The sequence below is a fragment of the Nyctibius grandis genome, chromosome 1 (assembly GCF_013368605.1).
Source record: "Nyctibius grandis isolate bNycGra1 chromosome 1, bNycGra1.pri, whole genome shotgun sequence".
Taxonomy (NCBI): domain Eukaryota; kingdom Metazoa; phylum Chordata; class Aves; order Nyctibiiformes; family Nyctibiidae; genus Nyctibius; species Nyctibius grandis.
The window spans coordinates 20,332,177-20,353,042 of record NC_090658.1 but is presented as its reverse complement, the minus strand read 5'-3'; the positions used below and the strand labels follow the sequence as shown (position 1 = coordinate 20,353,042).

General features: G+C 44.3%; 1 protein-coding gene across 1 annotated transcript in view; it reads right to left on the bottom strand.

The window, feature by feature from the left end:
• The window catches only part of TP53BP2 (tumor protein p53 binding protein 2), a 51,795-nt gene extending 34,338 nt beyond the window's left edge, over positions 1 to 17,457 (bottom strand). The window contains exon 1 of the mRNA XM_068406834.1: positions 17,235 to 17,457. Coding sequence (XP_068262935.1) covers positions 17,235 to 17,261 — 27 coding nt within the window. The 5' untranslated portion in view covers positions 17,262 to 17,457. The remainder of the gene's footprint in view (positions 1 to 17,234) is intronic.
• Positions 17,458 to 20,866: the final 3,409 nt, after the last annotated feature.

The following is a 20,866-nucleotide window of genomic DNA, read 5'->3' as shown; positions in this document are numbered from 1 at the left end:
CCCACATATTCTAGGAACTGGGGGTGGGGAGCAATCAAACTGCAAATTCCCTAAAAATATACTTTGAAGTCTTCAGAGTCTAAAGCAACTAAAAGGCTACAAAATTGACGTGAGCTTCACAGTCTCCTCATCCCACTTCCCTTTAGCTCCAGGGACAACGCTGAGATGCTTTAAAAGTCCTCTAAGTAGCTGTGTCCCTCCTCTCCCACCCAATTGGCTGCAACATTCATCACCTTGCAGGGGAGAGGCAAGGAGCTAGCCCTGCCTGATCCACTGCCTACGTATCTGTGCGGTCTCCTGGGGTAGCCTGCTCCCTGCCTGGCCACATCTGAGCCTAGGGCAAGCACTGAGCAGAGAGTATCCATCACAGAGATGTCTCTCTCCCCAGAGAGGGCTGGAAAAGGTACAGAAGCTGGTGTGAACCAAAAGCTCGCTATGGCTTCTTGGCGCTTCTTGTAACCCTTGGTGGCTGCGGCTGCTGTGGCTTGCACCACCTCGCACTGGGATCTCAAGAAGTCATCCTTCCCCTGGGAACAGTTCAAATGCAACATTTATTAACCACCCTACCAGCTAGTTTATATTGCTGTTTGATCACTGTGCAGCAGTGAAAAACAAAGGAAACAAGAATACCCTCATGACACCTTGTTCAGAAGTTTGAATCCTGTAGATTGCATCAAGCTAGAGCATAAAGCAGTCTTTTGCTCCTCCCTGAAACCAAAGATGTTAAAAGACAGTTATATATAGGCATCCAGAAATTAAGATAGAAGGAAAAAAGAAAAAACACACATGCAAAAAATTCAGTTTCAAGATAGGCATAAATGAAAGACTTGATAAAAAAAGAAGACAACAAATCTCAGTCAGACCTTGCACTTCTTTTAAAGACAGCATCCAGGCAAATACTGAAATATCTGACAATTCCATATAGGAATCCTTGGATCATGGTTTTTTCCTCTCTTAGACTTTTAAAGATTGAGTTTTAGGAATGCCCAGCATACAGGCTGAGCACTTTTACACAGGAGTCAGGTCTCTAATTAAGTTCTAAGCTAAAGGTTTCCCCCTCATTCCCCACCCCCAAGATGTACTCACTGTTTGCAGGTACTGAAAAGCTTTAAAATGTAAAAGCATTCCAGTATTGTGGCATACGTGCAAGAAACCAGGCATGTGTTATGTACCTAGTGAAGCAGTTCCTTTTAAAATCACATCACAGATTTCAGCTGACTCTGCTACAGCTTAGAAAAATAAAAGTTTGCAGTTATGGAGCCACCAAATGAGGTGGTTCGATCGGATGCAGCAAGGGCAACAAAGGGATGACCAAGGACACATGAGCTAAAACAAGAGACAGTTTTTGCAAGGAATGATTGCGACATATGACTTAGAAACAAATGACAAAGCAGAATACCAAACATAAAGAAGGACTTAATGTCTGAAAAAAGCCTGGCACTTAAGACACAAATCTAAGAAAATCCAAATTGGTTTGAATTACAACTTTCAGTCCTCTCAGCAGGAAATACATAATTTTGTTCCAACCTGTATTACTTATGCATCACCTCCAACTACAGCCACTAAGTCTGGATTGTAACACACCCAGGGACAGGAAGAGAACCGTAGCAAGAAAAGCAACCGAACAGGAGGACAGAAGAGGGCATCAATTAAAGCGAGTTACACCTCACTTTATAACCCTCCATCTCTCTTCCGCACGTCAGCCCCTATTTGGGGACTTACATTTGCCCACAAATCCGACCCATTTGTTGCTAAACTCATCAACAGGATCCTTTCATACAATTGCACTGATGTTAAATACAACATAACATCTGCAAGTAAGTTTTCAACTGAAAGTAAAATATTTAAGAATAGCTAGCTCTACAGAAGTGCTAGGCTATAATCACACTACATTTTGGCTCCTGCTTTGTTGTATTAAAAAACCCAAAAAACAGCTTCCAAACCTGTTTGGAATACAAACCTGAGCAAACACATGCCTTACAAGTTACATCCATCCAATGAGATATTGTTTCATATCAAAAACCTCACATCAATCTTCTCCTTAGAGCAGAAGGCCTCAATTATTGATTAAAAGGGGGGAAAAAATAGAAATGCAATTTAGTTTTCAGCTTTGATGGTGTTTCTGTAAGGATCAGACTTCTCTTACTCCTTACTTATTATAAAACCTGTATCACACATCCTAGGTATTAAAAGACACTTAAACCGGACATTTTCTAATTACTATACTAGTAATATTCAATTATTCAAGATGCAAGTATTCAGGGGTAAACTCTATTATTGTGCATGATGCAAATTAAAATACAAGGACTTTGTTAATTCCTGAAACTACCTGAGTTTAAAGCATGAACATACTTTTTTCCCTCCCAACAGCTTCTAGGGAAAGATGTAATTCGGATCATAAAATTTCAACAATGGACAACAATCTTCCAGGGCAAAACTCAATCCATTATAGAATATTATAATCAAGTGTAGAATTTATTAAAGAACAAACATAACTTAACCCTGGTTTTCACTATTTGCTGATTTCCTAACTTTATGCAGTCTTCCTGTACAGTGTGTAATATACAATACAAACTGTAGCATCTATTCACAGAGTATTTTTCATCTTCAAAGCATCTTATGACCAGGAAGTCATGACACAAGCAAGCAGTTTCCTGCTTTACAGTCTGGGAAACTGAGGCATACAAGAAGGCAATGAGAGAGACAAGAACATTATTTGGTAGCCAAACAAGCATACTGCCTCTGGAAAACAGGATTCATTTCATTACCTTGCATTAGAGCTAATAATATAATTCTGTATCACATTCCATATTCTCTGCATTTTGGACCGAAACCTAATACCCTTGAACCACACAATACTAGCGTTGCGGGTTTTTGTATTTCCATAACACAGCTAAGTAATGGTCTTAGCTTGCGTAACAAATTTTCTTAGCTCTCATTTTTAAGGAGGCATTAAAAGTCACTCTTAAGGTTGACAACGCAATGCTTTGCAGTAGTACTCTCTCTATTGTTATCTGAGTTATACCTATTATATTACACCGCAAGTGTTTCAACATAGACAATATATCTTCCTACAACATGGTGAGCATGTACACCTTATGTGCTGTATAAACAAGCCTCCAAAAAGGAGCTCAAAGCACGCCCTTCAATGACTTTCTACACAGTCTGGTTACACAGAAGCAATATACATCAATACAGAAAGTACATTTCATAAGTATGTGAAATAGCTTTTTTTAAACACTGTGTGGGATGGAAAATAATTACAGTAATATAATTTACATCCTGAACTAAATTATATTTTTAGAAGTTAATTTTAGTTAGCTGGAAAACTAGCAATATAAATTTTTTAGAATGACTAGATTAACTATCAAATTCCAAGTACAGAAGACAGAAATGAGAAATAACTGTTTCTACCCACAGACTTGATACCCACAGTTTTAACCACAAATGAGTCTTTCCTGTTAAATATAAAATCCCTCCAAAGAGTTTTAAATGGAAGTCTTGCATCTTACCTAGTGGGAACACTGATGCTGCACCTTCCCAGATAGCCGCAAAGAAATCAGCTGCTAAAATAGATATTTTTGCTGACTTGATGCAACTTTCTAAACAACAGAAGACAGCCTGCACAACAGCACATTTTCCTGTTCTCATAAGCAGCATTCTGAGCTGGTGCATAGTTACAGCTCTCCAGTTAATGCAAAGTATACCTCAATAATAAAGCAATAGCGATTCTTTCACATCAAGTTCCTCAGAACCCTGTAACAGTCCCTCAGTAGGCAACATGCTCACTTATTGTACCCGAAGATTAAAGTAAGTAAAAGATTAAGGTAAGCAATGATTGTAATAGACTTACTAGAAGACAGGCACACAGGACGATTGCTATCCCTGATCCTTTTCACATTCAGCTGTTCCATAAAGGTAGGTTCAACAGAAATAGAGCGTAAAGTGTAGTATTTGCCTACGGCCACACCCAAACGCATGGAGTTAGGTTCTTGCCGTCTCACCCACCCCACACACTACTCCATTTATATTGTACTGGCTTTTGGCCATAAATATGAGAAAGGAAGTTATGATGCAAAGTAGGTGGAGTACAGTAGGAAGCACCATGGGATTGTTCAGATTATTCCCAGTCTATATAAAGCACAGCTCTTTTCCCTTTCAATTGTATCACAGGAGAAAACAAGACTCAGCCTTTACTCTCAAAGGTATGGTAGTTTCTGCTTGTATAGATAATTTTAAAGATAAGTTTGGTATGTATCTGTATTTTATCTTTGGTAAAAATGTCAGTTTTTTCCAGGACTTAAAATACAATGTACATCTACGTGCACTTTTGAGGGGATGGGGAAAATGAGCTGGAAACAGCATAGAGGAAGCTTTCCCCTCCTCGTCCTTTTTTTCTCCCTCTTATGCTTAATGTAGAGAGAACGGAATGAAAGCCCTCTGCTTTTGGTATGCATTCGTTAAACTGGGCAAACACTACAGCACAAACGACACATTACATCTCACTATCAGGCATGCATCTGAATCATCATTAGGGAAATATGAAGAGCTGCAAGGAAAACAGTCTGGGTTCTGGCCAAGTATTGTTACCATCTGAAATTAATGGAGATAGGTCCGCAACCCTCTTACCTCATGGACTGCAACCTCAAAGACAGAACTCAACGCTTCAGTTCAGACTTACAAATGAGGAAGATGCAATTACAATCTTCCTGCCAAACCTTACAGAAAATCATCATCATCTTCGTTTAGCCATTTTGGTTTTGTGAAATCTGTCAGGCATAGCTCAGGACTGGTAAACACAGGATTCCTAACCTACATCCCCGCTCTTTCAGTAGGGCATTACACACAAGGTCATTAAGAAGACACCTTTCCAAACAAAGACTTTTACTTTGAACCCGTTACATTTTCTGACTTCACATTTTTCTTCAGTCGTTCTCATGCACAAGTGGAAAGCAGAAGTCCTCCCATAAGCCAAGCAAATAAAACTCACTATTCTGGATGAACGCTAAGCACAGGAGCAACACACTCCACGCTCCTTGGCTGAGCTACCACCTATCACTGAAGGCAAGAATGTCTCAAATCAAGTGTGGCTTTTAAATCCACTTATACTTTTCCACTGGAGGTATCTATTGCAACATCAGCGTTAAGCAGAAGAAAATGTTCTAAAACATACAGGCCAGTTTGTTTGGGTTTTAATTATATATAAACTAAATTGGTTTCAGTAACATATGTAGGAAACCACAGCCTTTTACGGAGCACCCACATTTGCCAACACACCATGTACAGCTCATTCTGCTCAGACCTGAATCCACACTTGGATTTGCACCAATTTCGTTAAACAACTGCAGGAATTCAGGGTAAACAAAGCCTGAATGCTTTCTTCACATTGTACCACACAGCAGCATGTTCACAGATCTCTTCCCGTTGCCATCTGTGAAGTTCCTCTCCTTCGCACATTCCCCCCTCCCAGTACTCTTCCCCCTTCTCCCCAAATCCTTCGTCGTGGCTCCTTAGGGCCACCGCTTTTGCACTGTTGGACACTTCACCAAAACCCACTGCAAGCTAACTGGCAGAAAAGCAAGCCTACACATGGTGTTGGGACTTGTACTGTTGGTGTCCTACTTGGAACTTGCTCCTCCTCGAGTCAGCGAAGAATTGGGTGTTTGGAGTCTTGCCTCTTCAGGCAGACTCTGCCTCATCTTCTGTGTTCAGCACTGAGTTATCAACACTTGGTACACAAGGAGAAAACAATTAATACTATTTTCAGGCAGATAAAAAATGATACCACTTAATTCTTACAAGAGGTACTATGCTCTGGAAAAGGATAACAGTCTAACTCATACAACACAACCACAGGGGTTTACAGTTGCTGCTCCTCCCATTCTTCAGCATCGCAACACACATTGCACCTAACAAGAGCCTAAGCCAAGGCAACATTCAAGCATAATGAGCGAGGTTATGAACTCAAGGTTAAGCTTGAATCATCTCAATTTTCTGTACTTGTGTCAAACCCAGAGGCAGTCTTTGTACTAAAAAAAAAACAACCCCAAACCACGAAATAAAGGAAAATAAAAAAGAAACTAAGCTGCTCTTGCTGCTCTAGAGCTTTGCATCCCCCATGTTGGGAATGAGCATTACTATTCTCTCAGCCTCCAAGACGGCTAGAGGCCAATAAAAGGCCATACTAAGTGCTGCCTGTCAGGACACTTGAGAATTACACCTCTCAAAATAGTCATTTAAGATGCACGTATATTCTTACAATGAAAAAGAAAGCCTAGTGTTTTTCCTGGTAATCTAAAAAGATTTTGTACAAGCCAGGACCCTTCATGGAAAAAAGCGAAGTTACACCTGTGTCAGGGATGAAAGCATATTTAACACAACCTACACCTAAACAAAACAGGCTATCACAGTAAACTGGCACCTATACCACCCACACCACACCGCCCGCTGGCGAACACACCAACTCTTTACCGGGTTTAAAAATACTCATTTTCTGCTTTTCCAGCCAACATATTATAATCTTACCAATAAAAAGACAATGAACATTCACACCAGGAAGCACTCGACCTCAGCCCACCAGAACATGCAAGTCAAATCCACATTATCCTGCAATAATTGCCTGACCCACACATCAAGCCAATTCATTACCCTCTATTTACTGGCAACAGGTGACTGTGCTCCTGGGAGCACCCAAGAGGGAGGCATAGTATTGAAGTAGAAAAGATTTTTTTTTTTTTTGGTTAGTCAATGTCTACCTCAAACAAATAAAAAAAAAAAAAAAAAAGAGAGCAGAAGCTTTGTGATTTAATAGCAACACAAAACAAATCATGTAGCAAGTCAGAAAAAAAAAGAAGTGTAGAACACTGGTTTACTCCAATCCCAGCAACTTCATAGAGCTCAGTGCCAAACGCTTTTGAAAATACTTCTCCTTGCATCATGTTAGTCACTTCTCCAGGAAAACAGCTGCCAAGAATCTGTGTCCTACCCTCCATGAAACAGATCTATGACAAACCAAAATGATGTGCACAGGTAGGTCAGAGGACACACCACTTCTGGCACCTAAAACAATGACACATGTTTAACCACATGGGTAATTCCAGCACTGGGAAAGTCACGGGATATACTGTTTGGGCTGTTCTGTGACACAGGCTGACCAGTCTGGTATCCTAAAGTGCATTACTACAATGTGAAATTCAGGGGCATTTTAGCACGTTGCAGGTTGACTTCTCCATTATGCTGTGACCCCAGAACATGCTGTTCAGTCGTCTACCTTCAGGACACACAAAAAAGGAACAAACCCAAAACAGGAATTTCAGGCTACACAGCACAACAGTCTGTGTGCTTTACTGCTTTCAAGGTCAGCTCCGGCTTCCTATATACTTGCCTCCAGGAAGCAGAGGCTTCCTGCTATATGAGCTTCTCAGTCTCACCATGATAAAGACATGTTTGTGTTAGTCCAACTTAATCCTCACAGTGAGTGAGGATACCCAAAGATGGTGAAGTAGTTCCCCTCTATTACCATTTCTCAAGACAACACAGAGGTTAAGGAAAGCATAAGGTATCATCTGACTGTTACAGCTTAGCCAACCTAAATGATGGAGGCAAATCCCCACCCCCCATTAAGTCTGACTACGCAGCCACATGGCAAATCACTTCCACCATACAAGCCTTTTTGTTGCTTTTTGCCTTCAGTGTAGGTAGCGTTTCCTCCCAACCAAACATCACACAGCTCCTTACTGAATTCAAGAGGAAGGTACAAAAGACACGTGGCTTTGGGTGGGGTTGGAAACCAAAGGAACAAGACCATCCATTTGAGCAGCATCCTACTATTAAATTAATTAGGTGTAATGTCACACCATACCTTTGCAAAAGGGTAGCCCTTGCCTACTCAGCATCAGTTCTGGGTGAGAACACGCTCCTGTTGCAATGGAAGTGTACCCTGAAGAATGATCTTCGCTTGTCAAACCCTGATGACCGCTAGCGCACTGAGACTGAGCAGCCCGTGCATGGCAATGCAGGCAACCAACATAGCCACCAGCAACGCCAAAGACAACCAGCATGAAATGCCTATGCTTGGTGATCATATCTATCTGACAACAGCAGCTAAAGTTATTATTCAAAGCCATAAAGAAGGGGTTTTGTCCTGCCACTTCTGGGCTGCAAACATGCAGGAATTAGTAACTGCGCAGATACTGAAGAATATTACGCTACAGCAGCACACGTTCAACTGGCACAGAAGACACATTGAGCTTTTGCACCAAAACAAATGGATCTTTTTGTTATTTTGCAAGTTAAAAGGGACCAGTGGGGCTATTCCAACACTGGAAATGACCGATGGTCAGATAGTCTAGTCAACCGCATTACAATGGGATACACACAACTTACCCGCTACAGCAGAACTGAGAAGGAGAAACCTTGCCCCATCAGTCAGCCCATTAGCCCACCAAGGACCTCACTTGATCTAACCTTTGCTCCTGTAACATGGAGCTCTACATGCTTTAACTTTCATCAGGAAGCATTCAGCTACCATAACAGAAGCTGCAGAAGGGTGGCAGATTGTACAGTTGATCACTGTCTGACAGGTTTTATTTAAGTGCCGCTCACTCCCCAGAGCTCTTTGTAGGCAATACCAGGCTCTACACAGACACGCCAGCTGAGAAGTGAAGGAAGGGAGAGCAGTTCATCAGAGTGAGGGAGCAGGCTTGCTAGGTGGCTCTGCATGTTGTCACCAGGAAAGTCATAACAGTGATCTTCACAGATGGCCTTGTATGAAATGGTGGTCACTGAGGTGATGTCACAGCTATTTTAAATTAATTAAACAGAACTGAGTTTAATAAAATCAACATTTATATTATGCTGGGCTCCTCAACAGGCTTCTTTTGCCCCAAGAACTCCAGAAACTGTCCCCCTCAGCCTGTTACTATTTGGCAACTCATTCAGCTTCCCTGGAGGTAGAAAACTTTTTCTCTAACCCAACCTCGCTAAACGCTATTTGCAAGAGAAGCACTCAAATAACAATATTTTTGTGCAACACTGGGAAACCACACTGTAGAAAGGCCTCATGGGCAAGAGCTATGTACAATAGCATAGGAATAACGATGCAGAGGCAAGAAGCATGCAGTGCTGTTTCCATAGCTTCCCCACACAAACCTTTACTTGTAGTAAAACATTTTCTCAAAAGGCTGGAAGACACAGCATGGCTACCACTGATAAAGTGGCTACGGGGCAGCACGACAAGTAGGCAATGCTCGTCAGAAACACGGCTCATACATGACCCATGGCACAGTTGCTTTGTCGTTTTGGGGATTTCACAAGAGAGCTTCGTGGCATTCTCTGAGGAGGTCTGGAGTATTTTGCCTGGCCCCTACACAGCCTGCCTTTCACGACTCAGCAACACCTCCCTCCCTCTTCTGCAGCCAGAAATCCATCACATTCCCTGCTATGTCAGCTTTTCCTGAACACTTCATTATTTTGAGAGACACACACACACTCTTACTACTGCTGAGATCAGAGAACCTCTCATAAATTCTGTGAACCCCATCCTTTAGAGGGTCTTCCCAGCCCTGGGATGCCCAAAGATGGCAAGAATGGGTTTCACTTTTCTGGAGAAGTCAGGGCAGGAGCCCTGCTCTGCATGGCCCAGATACTGATCTGGGTGAGGTTCTGCATTCAGGGCAGCATACACTTCTGTAGGATGGAGAGCAGGGTGAAAAAAGATGTTTGCACACACTTTAAAGAAAAAAAGAAAGCGCACCAGACAAGCTACCGCTCTCAAGCAGCAAGGAAATTACCATCAAGTTATAAGTGTGCAGAAGTATGACAGAAACAGCTGAGAAAGCCCCAGCTATGGGGAGTAAGAGCCTTCCTGTACATTTCCATGTGATTTGCTAGCCCAGCCAACTTGCACAACTTCAATTTTGTCCAATAAAGCTAAGGAATAGGGGGGTGAGATCCCTGTGTCTCTTGCTGAAGAGGCTCCTGGCTACTGAAACCCAAGAAGGGGACAGTCACCTTGCAGAAGGCCAAGCTCGCATACCTTAAGAATGCGAGAGGGATACTCTACACTAGTGCTTACATGTAATCTTCCAACTCGGTATTCACACACTGCAAAGCTGCAACATGCTCACGGACCCACAGGCTGCTGCTCCACTGGAGTACCAGAGCACACAGGTGGTTTGGTGCAGCACAGAGCTCAAATGAGACAACAGTGGCAGCACTTAAAAAGAACCCACTGAAGAAGATCTAAGATGGATTTTCCTCTTTTAAAGGACAGAAGGAAACTGAAGGTAAGAAAAATACACGGTTCCAGAGACTCTCCCTTAGCTTTCAATTTAAAGAAACAATGGGATTTAACACTCTGTTGCAACAGAGGAAAACTAGTAATCTAAGCTTAGATCTAAATTGCTCCTTAAGCAGCTAAGCCTCACAAAATAGAAGTATCAAAAGACAAGGAAAAATCTCTTAACTTACTCGACAAAAAAAAACAAAACAAAACCCACATGCTGCTTCTTATATCCAAGATATGCCTTAAACAGTGAAAAGGGAATATCCACTTTACACACATGTAAAGGATTTATGAACAAGCACCTCTTTTGGGGACTGTTCTAAAGCGTGAAACAGAATGAACTACCATCAAGGTTCTCTCCCTACTCATGATTAACCCTACAGAAGCAGGGGTGCAGATGATGTAATTACTTTAAGCAAGCTCATTTAATACTTACCTTGGATATGACAGACTTCTATTGCAGCTGCACCACAGCGTACCAGTTGGTTTGACTCCACAGGAATCCTGGTCTCCCAAACCCCAGGCTGAACTCGCTGCATGACTTTTAACAAGTGGCTTAACCTCCCTGCAGCTTTTGCTCCCTTTATTAAATGCTCTGATCTGTAGAAGTTGGTATTTTACAGACCAGATATTTGATATTGAACAACTCAAAATAATAACATCAGAAGCTTTCAAGTCAGCACTGTGAAAGTGTCCATGTTTCTACTTGAGTTTGGGTATTACATCCAAAAGCCAGGTCCACTGCAGATAAAGGTTTTCCTGAATCAATTTCATAATCTAGAGAACCATGCAGAACAAGTGATAACTGCAGTACACGCTTGATTTTAAAATGTATACGCTTTACTCTGCAAAAAGATGAAATAAAGATGTAAGAGTAGGATTTAAAAAAAAATTTTTAAAAGGCAAGAAGTGTTCCTTTAATCCTCCTTTTTAAAACAGATGCCAATAAAAGCTAGGGCACTGCACACAGCCATCTATCAAAGGATCATATTGTATTAAGACCTGGAAGCATCACTGTAGCATAAAAGAAATAGGTACAGAAAGGATATTACCATCTCAGTAATAAAATTATTACTACCAGCACAGCAATAAAAACCAAAGGGCTCATCCTTTATAAGCATCTGGGTTCAAAACCCATGTAATGCCATGGCTATGGTGAAACAACTGGCGAGGACACGCGCATGACTAACTCTAAACACCAGCAGCAAGATCCAGAATATTAATGATTAACAAAAAGCAAATAGCAAAAGCAAGTGGAAGGCTGGTTTCTGCCTTTTAGTATGTCCAGCATCATGACGGTGTCACGATTGCTGTTCTTCCCCCAATTCACTTACGGTTGTCTCTCCATGAACATTTATCCCAAACTACAGCAAGAGTTGTCTAACACGATTTTAAGCAATATCTCAGGTCTTTCATGTTCCACAGAAAAGCTCGAAACCTCTAAAACAGTTAAGCAACAGTGACTAAGATAATTAAGTATACTTCACATGATGTCCAGGATTTCTAGTGACCTTTATACACAATATCATCCGGCTGTTTGAGAAATGAAGATCAAAAAGACTTTGCCTGACTCACAAGTGACTAAGCTGAGAGAATCCAGGCCTAAAGATAGTAAAACTGAGAGCAAAGAGAAGAGTATTATCTGCTCATTACCTTGTGAATAGGAGCACCTTACAGTTTCCAGAGCATTAAATAAATTTTTACACTTCACAGGAAGTCAAAAGCCCACAGATTAAAAGGATCTTGGGGTTCCTTTGTTATCAGCGGGCACATGCAAAGGGAAGCAAGAAGCCCTCGCCCAGCTGTGCCACCAAGCCATGGGAGGTAGCTTGAGTCAGTCTCCTCGGGGTTATCCGGCTCCCTCTTCAGAGAGGCTGTGCGGGAGCAAGGCAGAACTCTGCCCGTAATTAAACAAGCTCAATAATGAGCACAGTGGGAGAGAAAAGAGAGTCCCAGAGGCAGACTACTAACAAGGACGGTGGCTAGACAAATGGAGCACTTTCAAGACGATTTCTTAATCAATAATTTGAAGAGAATGCTAGGCACACTGCCATTGCCAGTCTGCTAGTTTATTCTGCTGAAATAACCTTTATACCTGCCTCTTTTGAAGTCCAACTGACTTGCATGTAAATTAATCTCACAAAGCAGACCTGCTCACTAATAAAGCAGAGATCCCATCTGACAACACTAGGAAGAAAAAAAAAAAAAAGAAATCCTGTGAATTATCCACCCATCCCAAACTTTATCACTGCATACCGGCCTTGAAACAGTCAATGCAAGAGCCCCCCAAGGCACTCACACCCTGAACTGTTGAATAGATCAGAAGCAGCATAATTAGCTATTCCCATGGCCTCTACAGCTTGATCTGGTATGAATTTGTAATATTGCCCTTCCCCCATTTCTGATAAAAGCCACACAAAGAAACAAAGATATTTAACATACTGCAGTGTAATATAATACAAATCGCAGACGGAAGGCTAAGGTATTAAAAAAGTAATCTGAGAAATTAAATGCATTTAGAACTATTCATGGGATAGAAAAAAGAAAAAGAAAAAAGATCTTGTTGTAACAACATGAGGGGTGGGGGGGAGAGTACTCTGGGAACCTCAAAGCAGTATTTCCTATTGTGCATAATGACAAGTCACAGTCTCCAAGAGACGCGCAAGTGGTAGAAGTTTAGAGGTAAGAAAGCTCAGCAAAATAATCACCTAAGCTTTATTCAGCATTCTAGAAAAAATACTTTAAATGCTGAATACCACATTAAAATGTTTGAATACAATCACAATATTAAAACTTTTGAATAACTAACATTAAATGGAAATTCAGTTTAAAGAACACACAACAGATACTAAATACTTCAACCAGATGAAGTTATGAGGCATGTTCTCAGAAGAGCTCACAGTCTGAAGTCCCATTCATGCACTGAAATCCATGCAGGCAGACAAGAAAAACAGTGTTAATGACTGATAAACCAGAACTGAGCTTAAATAATTAAAAGACTATAGGGAATGTGGCTGAGATCCTACAGATCACTTAATTGTATCATAATAAGTTGTTAAAATCTACTGGGGGTCAGTTTATTTATAAACTTATAGCTGCTCTTACAAAGTGCAAGAGATTCATTTCTGTTAAAATTTTCTTTAATTAAGCAGCAAGAAAAGCATTTCCCAAGAAAACTGCCCAAGATGGGCTACTACTACTACACTATTTCAGTAATTCAGAATCCATATGGCAATTCCATTTAACTGCCTAATGCAGCAAGCAAAACAACTTTAATTGTAGGGGTTTTTTTAAAGGTTAAAGATACATTAAAAAAAAATACACACATCCACAAACTAGCAAGCATTCTGCAATGACAATATGTACTTTAAGTCCAGTGCTCACTGGATGTAACAGCTCAAAGACCACTTGGAATAAGGCATTCAACAGACTTTAGAAGGAAAGCACAACTCCTTATGGTGTCAAAGTTGCGGCATTACACTTGAAGTGTAGTTTAACTTGATTAGAAAAGAACACCTGGTTATCAGGAAACCTCAGTTTCAGAAATCTAAGTCATTTCTGATGACAGAAGGCAAAACTAATTCGGGAATTTGAGCACTCTCCAGTTTGACAAGTTAGTTCCTAAGCCTACCAATATACCTGCGTTTCTGGATGCATCCTGATTTCAAGGAGGCTCCCAATAGCTACTGTACCTAAGACAAACTGTAAAACGGACCCTTTTCTAGATCATCAAGGGGTTTTGATCCAAAAACTTCACTATGCATTTAATGGTACCTCAATCTGTGTTACCTCCTACTATCTTTGAAAAGCCATTTATCCAGTACGCATAATGACGCAAAGTATTTCTCAATACACCCTCATCTTAAGGTAATAATGTAAAATAAGGGAGAGAGACCAATTATGCTGCAGAAAAATATGCTGTTTTTGAAAGTGTTTCCAGCTCCTTTTCACTACTTAACAGCACCAGTCACACTCCCACAAGGCTTCACAGATGAAAGGTGAGACGACATCACACAGCTTGCCAGCATTAACCCTGTTATTACCTTCATCAGTACAGCTACACACAAATTACTGCATATTACACCCCTATGCAGACTTTTAATCACATTGTCCTGACATATGGTTACAGCAGCAGTTTAGCTCCTATCTGTCATCACCACAAGGAAAACATTCCCATTTCAGGGTAGCCTCCCGAGGAGTTATGCTCGAGTGGTTATGCTGCTACAGCAGTTTCCAGGCTTTTCACTGGCAGCTACTCAGATGTGAATTGCTGGCTGGGTTCATGCTTGCTGTGTTCCCCACTTGGGGTCAAGAGTCATCCTCCTCCTGTGCTGTTTAATCCCTTGTCCACGCTACCTTCTGGAGCAGAGGAGAGATGGACCTGGAGTAGAGACTTGAAATCTTATACAGACAATTTTATTTGGAAGGTGGGAAAGAGAAAGAGACACCCTACGAAACATTAAGCAAGAAACAAAGCATTTTGCAGATGGTTTAGGGCCAGCCTATTACTTCTCACTCAAACAATGCAGATGAAGATATTCAAGTCCATGAACACCTCATTAGTGCGTAAATAAAAGGGCACTCGGATGTCCTGCTCCCTCCATCTCTCCCCACCCCAAACTCTTTCAATCTCTTTATAAAAAGAGAAATATGAATTAGTTCGGGGGGGGAGAGGGCATCAAAAAAAAAAAAAAAAAAAAGGAAGAAAGAGACGAGGAAACCTGTAGAAATACTTACCAAAAAGATAAATAGTAAGAATTCCTTTTGGCACTGCATTTTCCACACTTCCAGATTCACATTCACGGGAGTATATTTACTATAAAATGTTTTCAAAGTGGTAAGTGGCTGTTTATTTGCCCTACAGCCAATGGACCACAGCACTTTTTTAACACCCTTTTGCACTGTTTAATGTAACTGTTGGACATCTTATCCCTCTGAGATTATACTAAAACTCAGGTTTTTTGAAAAAGGTGAATTAAAGTTCTAATACTCATAATACTTATATGTTTAATTCTTTTAGCCACATTCAACCCTCACAAATCTTTCATTATTCACAGTAAACACAATGCGAAAAGGCTGTACCCAGCCCTTTATTTATGGGTTAAAAACCAGAATCACTAATGAGTTGAGTCATCAGCCAAAGAAAAGTCTGAGCTACCAGGGCAATGCACACTCCGGAACTTGTCACCTGCAAACGCTGATGGGAAAAGACTGCTCCTGCGTGTTTTCTCCTTTATTTGAACTCAGTGACAAGGAACTGGCCAGCAACAGCATCTCTTGGAGATTGCGCTGATATATGAGGATGCTTACCTAGCTCAGCTTTGACATGGGTTGAATTAACACCTTATTATTATATTTACTGCTTGTTTTTCTTAGTTTTTCATAGCTTGACAACATCACGGTTGCACAACACATTGGCTGTTTCGTCTGTAGTTGGGCTCATATTCTGTCTGTTCCTCTCTCATTAGTTACAGCAATAGTCACCCAGCCTTCTCCAGTGTTCTACGAGATCAAATTATCAGTCATTATTTCCTCCTAATTGCAGAGGAGGAACCTCACACCAACAGCAAAACAAGCATCCCTAAAACACCCATACCCTTCCAGCTCAGATTCCCCGTTTCAGCTCCCAGTACAGTTCATTCCTCACTTGCTTCAGTCAGTTTCTGGAAGAGTTAAACTGAAAATAACCTTTAATAGAAGAGTGCTGTTGAAAGGACTACCTATGCATGCAATGCTACTCGGTATCAAGCACGGTAAGGCAGGCAGTACTGCCTGGGGGAGGATGGCTGAGAGAACATTTTAAAGCACCCTCAACTCAAACTAAGCAGCTATGCAGCTTGCTGGCATTTTCTGTACATACTCCAGTCTCTCGGAACAACAGATGATGGATTTCATGGGGCATTTCTGCTGGCAAAACCAGGTATTCAGAGTCAGGCGTACTTGTTAAGGAAACTAAGTATTTTATGTCATTGTCTTCACGTATTTTGTGCTGAAAACTAAGCAAAGCTGCTGTGCTAGGCTTTCATCCAAGTTCATCTGACAAAAACGGTGGAGTTTTAAAATTCCTGTTAAAACTCCGATAGGAGGTGGTCCTCCCTGTCCCTTTTAAAAGCGTTAAAGCAGAACCACCTCCCAGAGCAGGGCAGCTTTCAGAGAGCCGTGAACAACTCTTGAGCTCTCCCAGCCCGGGATGGGAATACCTACCCCCGAGAGCCCCTAATCACTCTGAACCGTAAACAACATGGACACCATCTTCCTCCTGGAGTCCAGGCACTCAAACACAAACCCACCGCCACCGTACCCACCACAGGCAGCAGACACGGCTCTTTTCACGCCAACTTTAAGAACTTCATACCATTAAAAAAAAAAAAAAAAAAAAAAGCAAGATTCAGAGGAGGTGCCTGTTTACCCCGCGGCGAGTGGAGCGAGCGGCCCCAGAGGGCCCTTACACCCTCAGGAACGGGGCGAAGGGGGAAGCTCCCGGGCGCTGTGGGCCCCCCTCTGCCGCCGCCCCCGGCCCCGCCGCGGTGCTACCGGGGCCCCGCGCCCCCCCCTTCCCCCTGCGCTGGCTCTGCTCCAGCGGGCCCGTCTAACAAGTTGATCTCGGCGTGAAAGAAGAAGAAAAGGAAAAGTTGGGGCGGGGGGGAACCGGGAAGGGAAGGGGAAGCCCCTGTGCGGCCGCACCGCGGCTGCGGAGCCCGCGGAGGGAGTGAAGGCCGGGGAGAAGGAGAGAAGAAGGGAGGGAGGAGGAGAGGGGAGGAGGAGAGGGGAGGAGGGTCGCCCTCCCGCCCCCCTCCACGTCCCCCTCCACGTCCGCAGGATCCATTTTCCCTCCCGCTGCGCCGCTCCAACTTTCCGCGCCCCTGGGGCGGCCCCCGGGCGCCACCCGCCGCGCTGCTCCGTTCCGAGCCCCCACGGCCCGGCCCACCCCAGCCCGCCCGGGACTCACCGGCATCATCTTGGAGCCGAACCGCATGAGGGCGGCCGGTGCCGGCCCCGCCACCCGGAGCGGGAGACCGGCGATCCGGGAGGCGGAGGGCCTGGGCTGCCGCCGGGACGCACGGGGAGACCTGTTGCGGGAGGAGCCGAGCCCCGCTCGGCTCGGCTCGGCCTCGTGTTCCGCCCTCCGCTTTGTTCCCACCGACCGCCGCTCTCCCGCCGCTGCCGTCGCCCCCGGCTCCACTCCGAAACTAACCCCGGTCCGGTGAGGAGGAGCCGCCGCGCCCCGCCCGCCGCCCACCCCCGGGAGGGGCCGGCGCAGCTCCCGCGGGGGACGGGCCACCTCCTTCGCCCGCCGTCCGGCCCGGGGGAGCCGCCGCACCGCCCCTGGTCCCGGCCGACCGTGAGCTCAGCTTCCCTGGCCGGTGCAGCGTGGGGTCAGCCCTCCCGGGGCCTGGGCCGGGTCCGAGACTCAGCAGGGGGCTGCAGCAACCCCCGCTGTGAGTCCCCACGGGTGACCTCCTCCCACACATCCCTCTGAAACACGCCGGCCTCTGGGCCCCACGGAGGGCCGGGGCACACGCAGCCCCGGTCCCTCCCGCAGTCTCCCTGGATCGGCAGCGGGGAAGCAGAGCTGCGAAGCGACTGGCCGAGGTCAGGCTCCAGCACTGGAGCCTCCCCTAGTCTGATGTGCAAGTCCCTGCCTTCCCTGCCGCCCCAAAAGAACGGCCCTCCCCATAACCTCCTTGTAGCCCCTTCGTGTACGGGCCCGTTTAGCATCCCCGCTCAAAGCACATTGTACTTTTTTTTGTTCTTTTTAGTTGGACCTGGCAGTCGAGCTACACTGGCCAAGTCAAAGCCTCGCAGAACAACATTGAGGTGCCCGAACAAAGTCTTAGAGACCCATGTTAACGTTGGGCTGTCCAAAAAGCAACCCCACAAATCTTTTATACCCACTTAAGAGAGGAAAAAAAAATAATAATTTCCCTTCCCTGAACCAGCGTGCAACATACATGTTTTAAACCCAGGTACTTTGCTAGCAGCACTTCAAAAGCTCAATGAAGGAAAATATGCTAAACCAGCACCGTTACAGGGCTCTCTCTACAGGAAAACCAGCTCCATCTGTTTTTCCTACTCGTATTAAAATTTTTCCAGTAATTAAAAAGGATAAAAGGGAAGAGGATTCTAAGTTCCTAGATAAACAGAGAACAAAACTCAAGACCTAATTTGAATATAAACATGTATTTTTCTAAAGCAGTAAAGAAACTTTAACAGCATTGATAAAAACCCCGGGAACTCCTATGCCATAATCAAGTACTGAGTAATACAACACTGTTGCAGCTGGAGGGGGGGCTAAAAAAAAGACCCAAAAGCTATTTTTGTAATTGCCAAACTACAGCAAAGAAAGATAAAAGACACTTTTTTTTTTCCTTTTGCTACAGCGCTTTGAAATACAGCGACATCTAAAACCTGTCCCAGAAGTGTCTCGCATCTGCTTCAAACCTGCTGTACAAAGTCCTTCCCCCCCCCGCGGCTCACACCTACGGGAGCGCTTCGCTTTCGGAAGAACCACCTGCAGAGGCGGCGGGGACGGGACCGGACCGGGAGGTCCAGCCCAACCGTTTCCCCGCGGCCGTGACCAGCTTTAACTCTCCCCCTCCCCCCCGGTACGCTTCTCTTCCAAGCGATGCGGCCACGTACGCCGCAGCCGACCCCCGCCGTATAGGAGCCCCACACCGCCGCGGACCTCGCCACTCCCCGGTCGGTCTCCGCCCCGCCACCAGGGCCGGCCAATGAGGACGCGTCGCCGGCGGCATGACATCACCTCCCTCGACGCCTATTGGGTACCTCGAGAAAACAGCGCGCCGTCTCCCGGCAACTCCGTGGCGTCACGGCACCGCCCCGTAACCCTTCGCGCCGGCGGGGCCGGGTCCGCCCCCGGCCCCGCAGCCCCGGGAGCAGCGGCTCGTTGCTCCCGCGGTTCTCCTGGGAAAAACCCCCGCGTCCCAGCAGCACCGGCCGTCGCCGGTTTGTCCCTACGCGGATGTTTGACTTAAGGCCTGGAAGCACCCCCCTCAGCCACGAGCAAAGCCAGCACCGCGGCTCCCGCAGGCGTGCTCCTGGGTCACCGCGTGTGTGTTACCACTATTACGCTGTAAATATATAAAATGTAAATACTCTTTCCCATGGCCCCAATTCACGTGCGGCTCAGCTCTGCACTGCCCGGACATATTAATCAACCAGCCCACAGAAGGTTTATAATCCCAGTAGTTTTCATTTGGTAGTTTGTTTTTTTTAACTCAAAACTTTGGATTTATTTTACAAGATAAAAATGTTACAGGGCGAACCACGTGGCAATGGAGAAACAAAATTCTTCTGCAAATCTCTGCCAAATTTTTAGGAGCATCTAGCTGGTAAGGGATAAAATCAGGGGTATGATCTTTTAATGTGTGCCTCAAATGCAGGCACAAATTATTTCTAATAATAATTAGAAGAATAATTTCTAAGCCTGTAAAATAAACCTGGAAACGTTTAAATAAAAAATCAACTAGAAAAGAGGTTTCAGATGCGTGTATGTGCGTGGTACCTATATTTTGCTAGTGCATGCCTCTTGCAGGTCAATCCACGGAAGTCTCTGTTGGCACGACGTCTAATTTTTACATATTCCACACAAAACTACAACCCCATCCCTGCTAAGGAAATGAACCTTCAAGGGGGGCACCTATTTTTTTTCCAGTTTTTGTCCAGGCTTTGTGACTCACACGCTGTGGTGGAGGCTCTCAGTGCCATCTGGCCACACACTTTAGATCACAGCTTCGCTCCAACAGAGGAGCCAGCACTCGCCAGGTTTGCAGGTAAAGCGGGGTCAAAACCACTTGCACCTGTGCATATCTCTGCAGCATTTCCTACCTTCCCTATGGCTTTCTTACTTTCCCTACAACATCCCACATTTCTGCCTCTTACAGCAATTCAGATACGATTTCACTAGATAAGCATGAGAAGAATTTCCCACAACAGGTTATTAATTACAGGAAAGATTTTTGGGTTTATGAGCAGGGAGTAGGTGGTTCCCCTGCAGTGGGAATAAACACAGGAGGGTTTCTGACCGCAGGTTCAATATCCAGAGGGTCAACAGTTGGAGGTAACCGAGTCACGCACAGGGGAATTGGCAAGGGGCAACAGTTCTCAGTCCTGCATATGCAGAACTATCACAAAAACGAGGAGAAGATGAGATCTGCAGGATCTGCAGCCAAGGGCACAGACAGCTGAAGCTCTGCACCTCTGCCCTGGTTCCCAGTACTCTTGGCGGCCTGTCTGGAGCATGCTGCAGTTGACTAAGACCACACGCAGTTCCCTAGAAGCAGTCACAGCAAGGCTCCAGGGAAACTGAACACTCATAGAATTGCTTGAAAAGCATCCAAGAAAAAAAAAATCACCAAATAAAAATGTAGCAGAATCATCATTCCTCTCTCCACGAGAGATCTACTTGATCTGAACTACAGAAATTTGCAGTAGCAGAAAGACATTACAGACAAGAGCAGCAGCGATAGTCAGTAGAAATCAATGGCATCATCTTTCCTTGACATTAGTCTTGTCATACAACGGGATCAGGGGACGAGGGGCTGGGAAGGCACTGCTGTA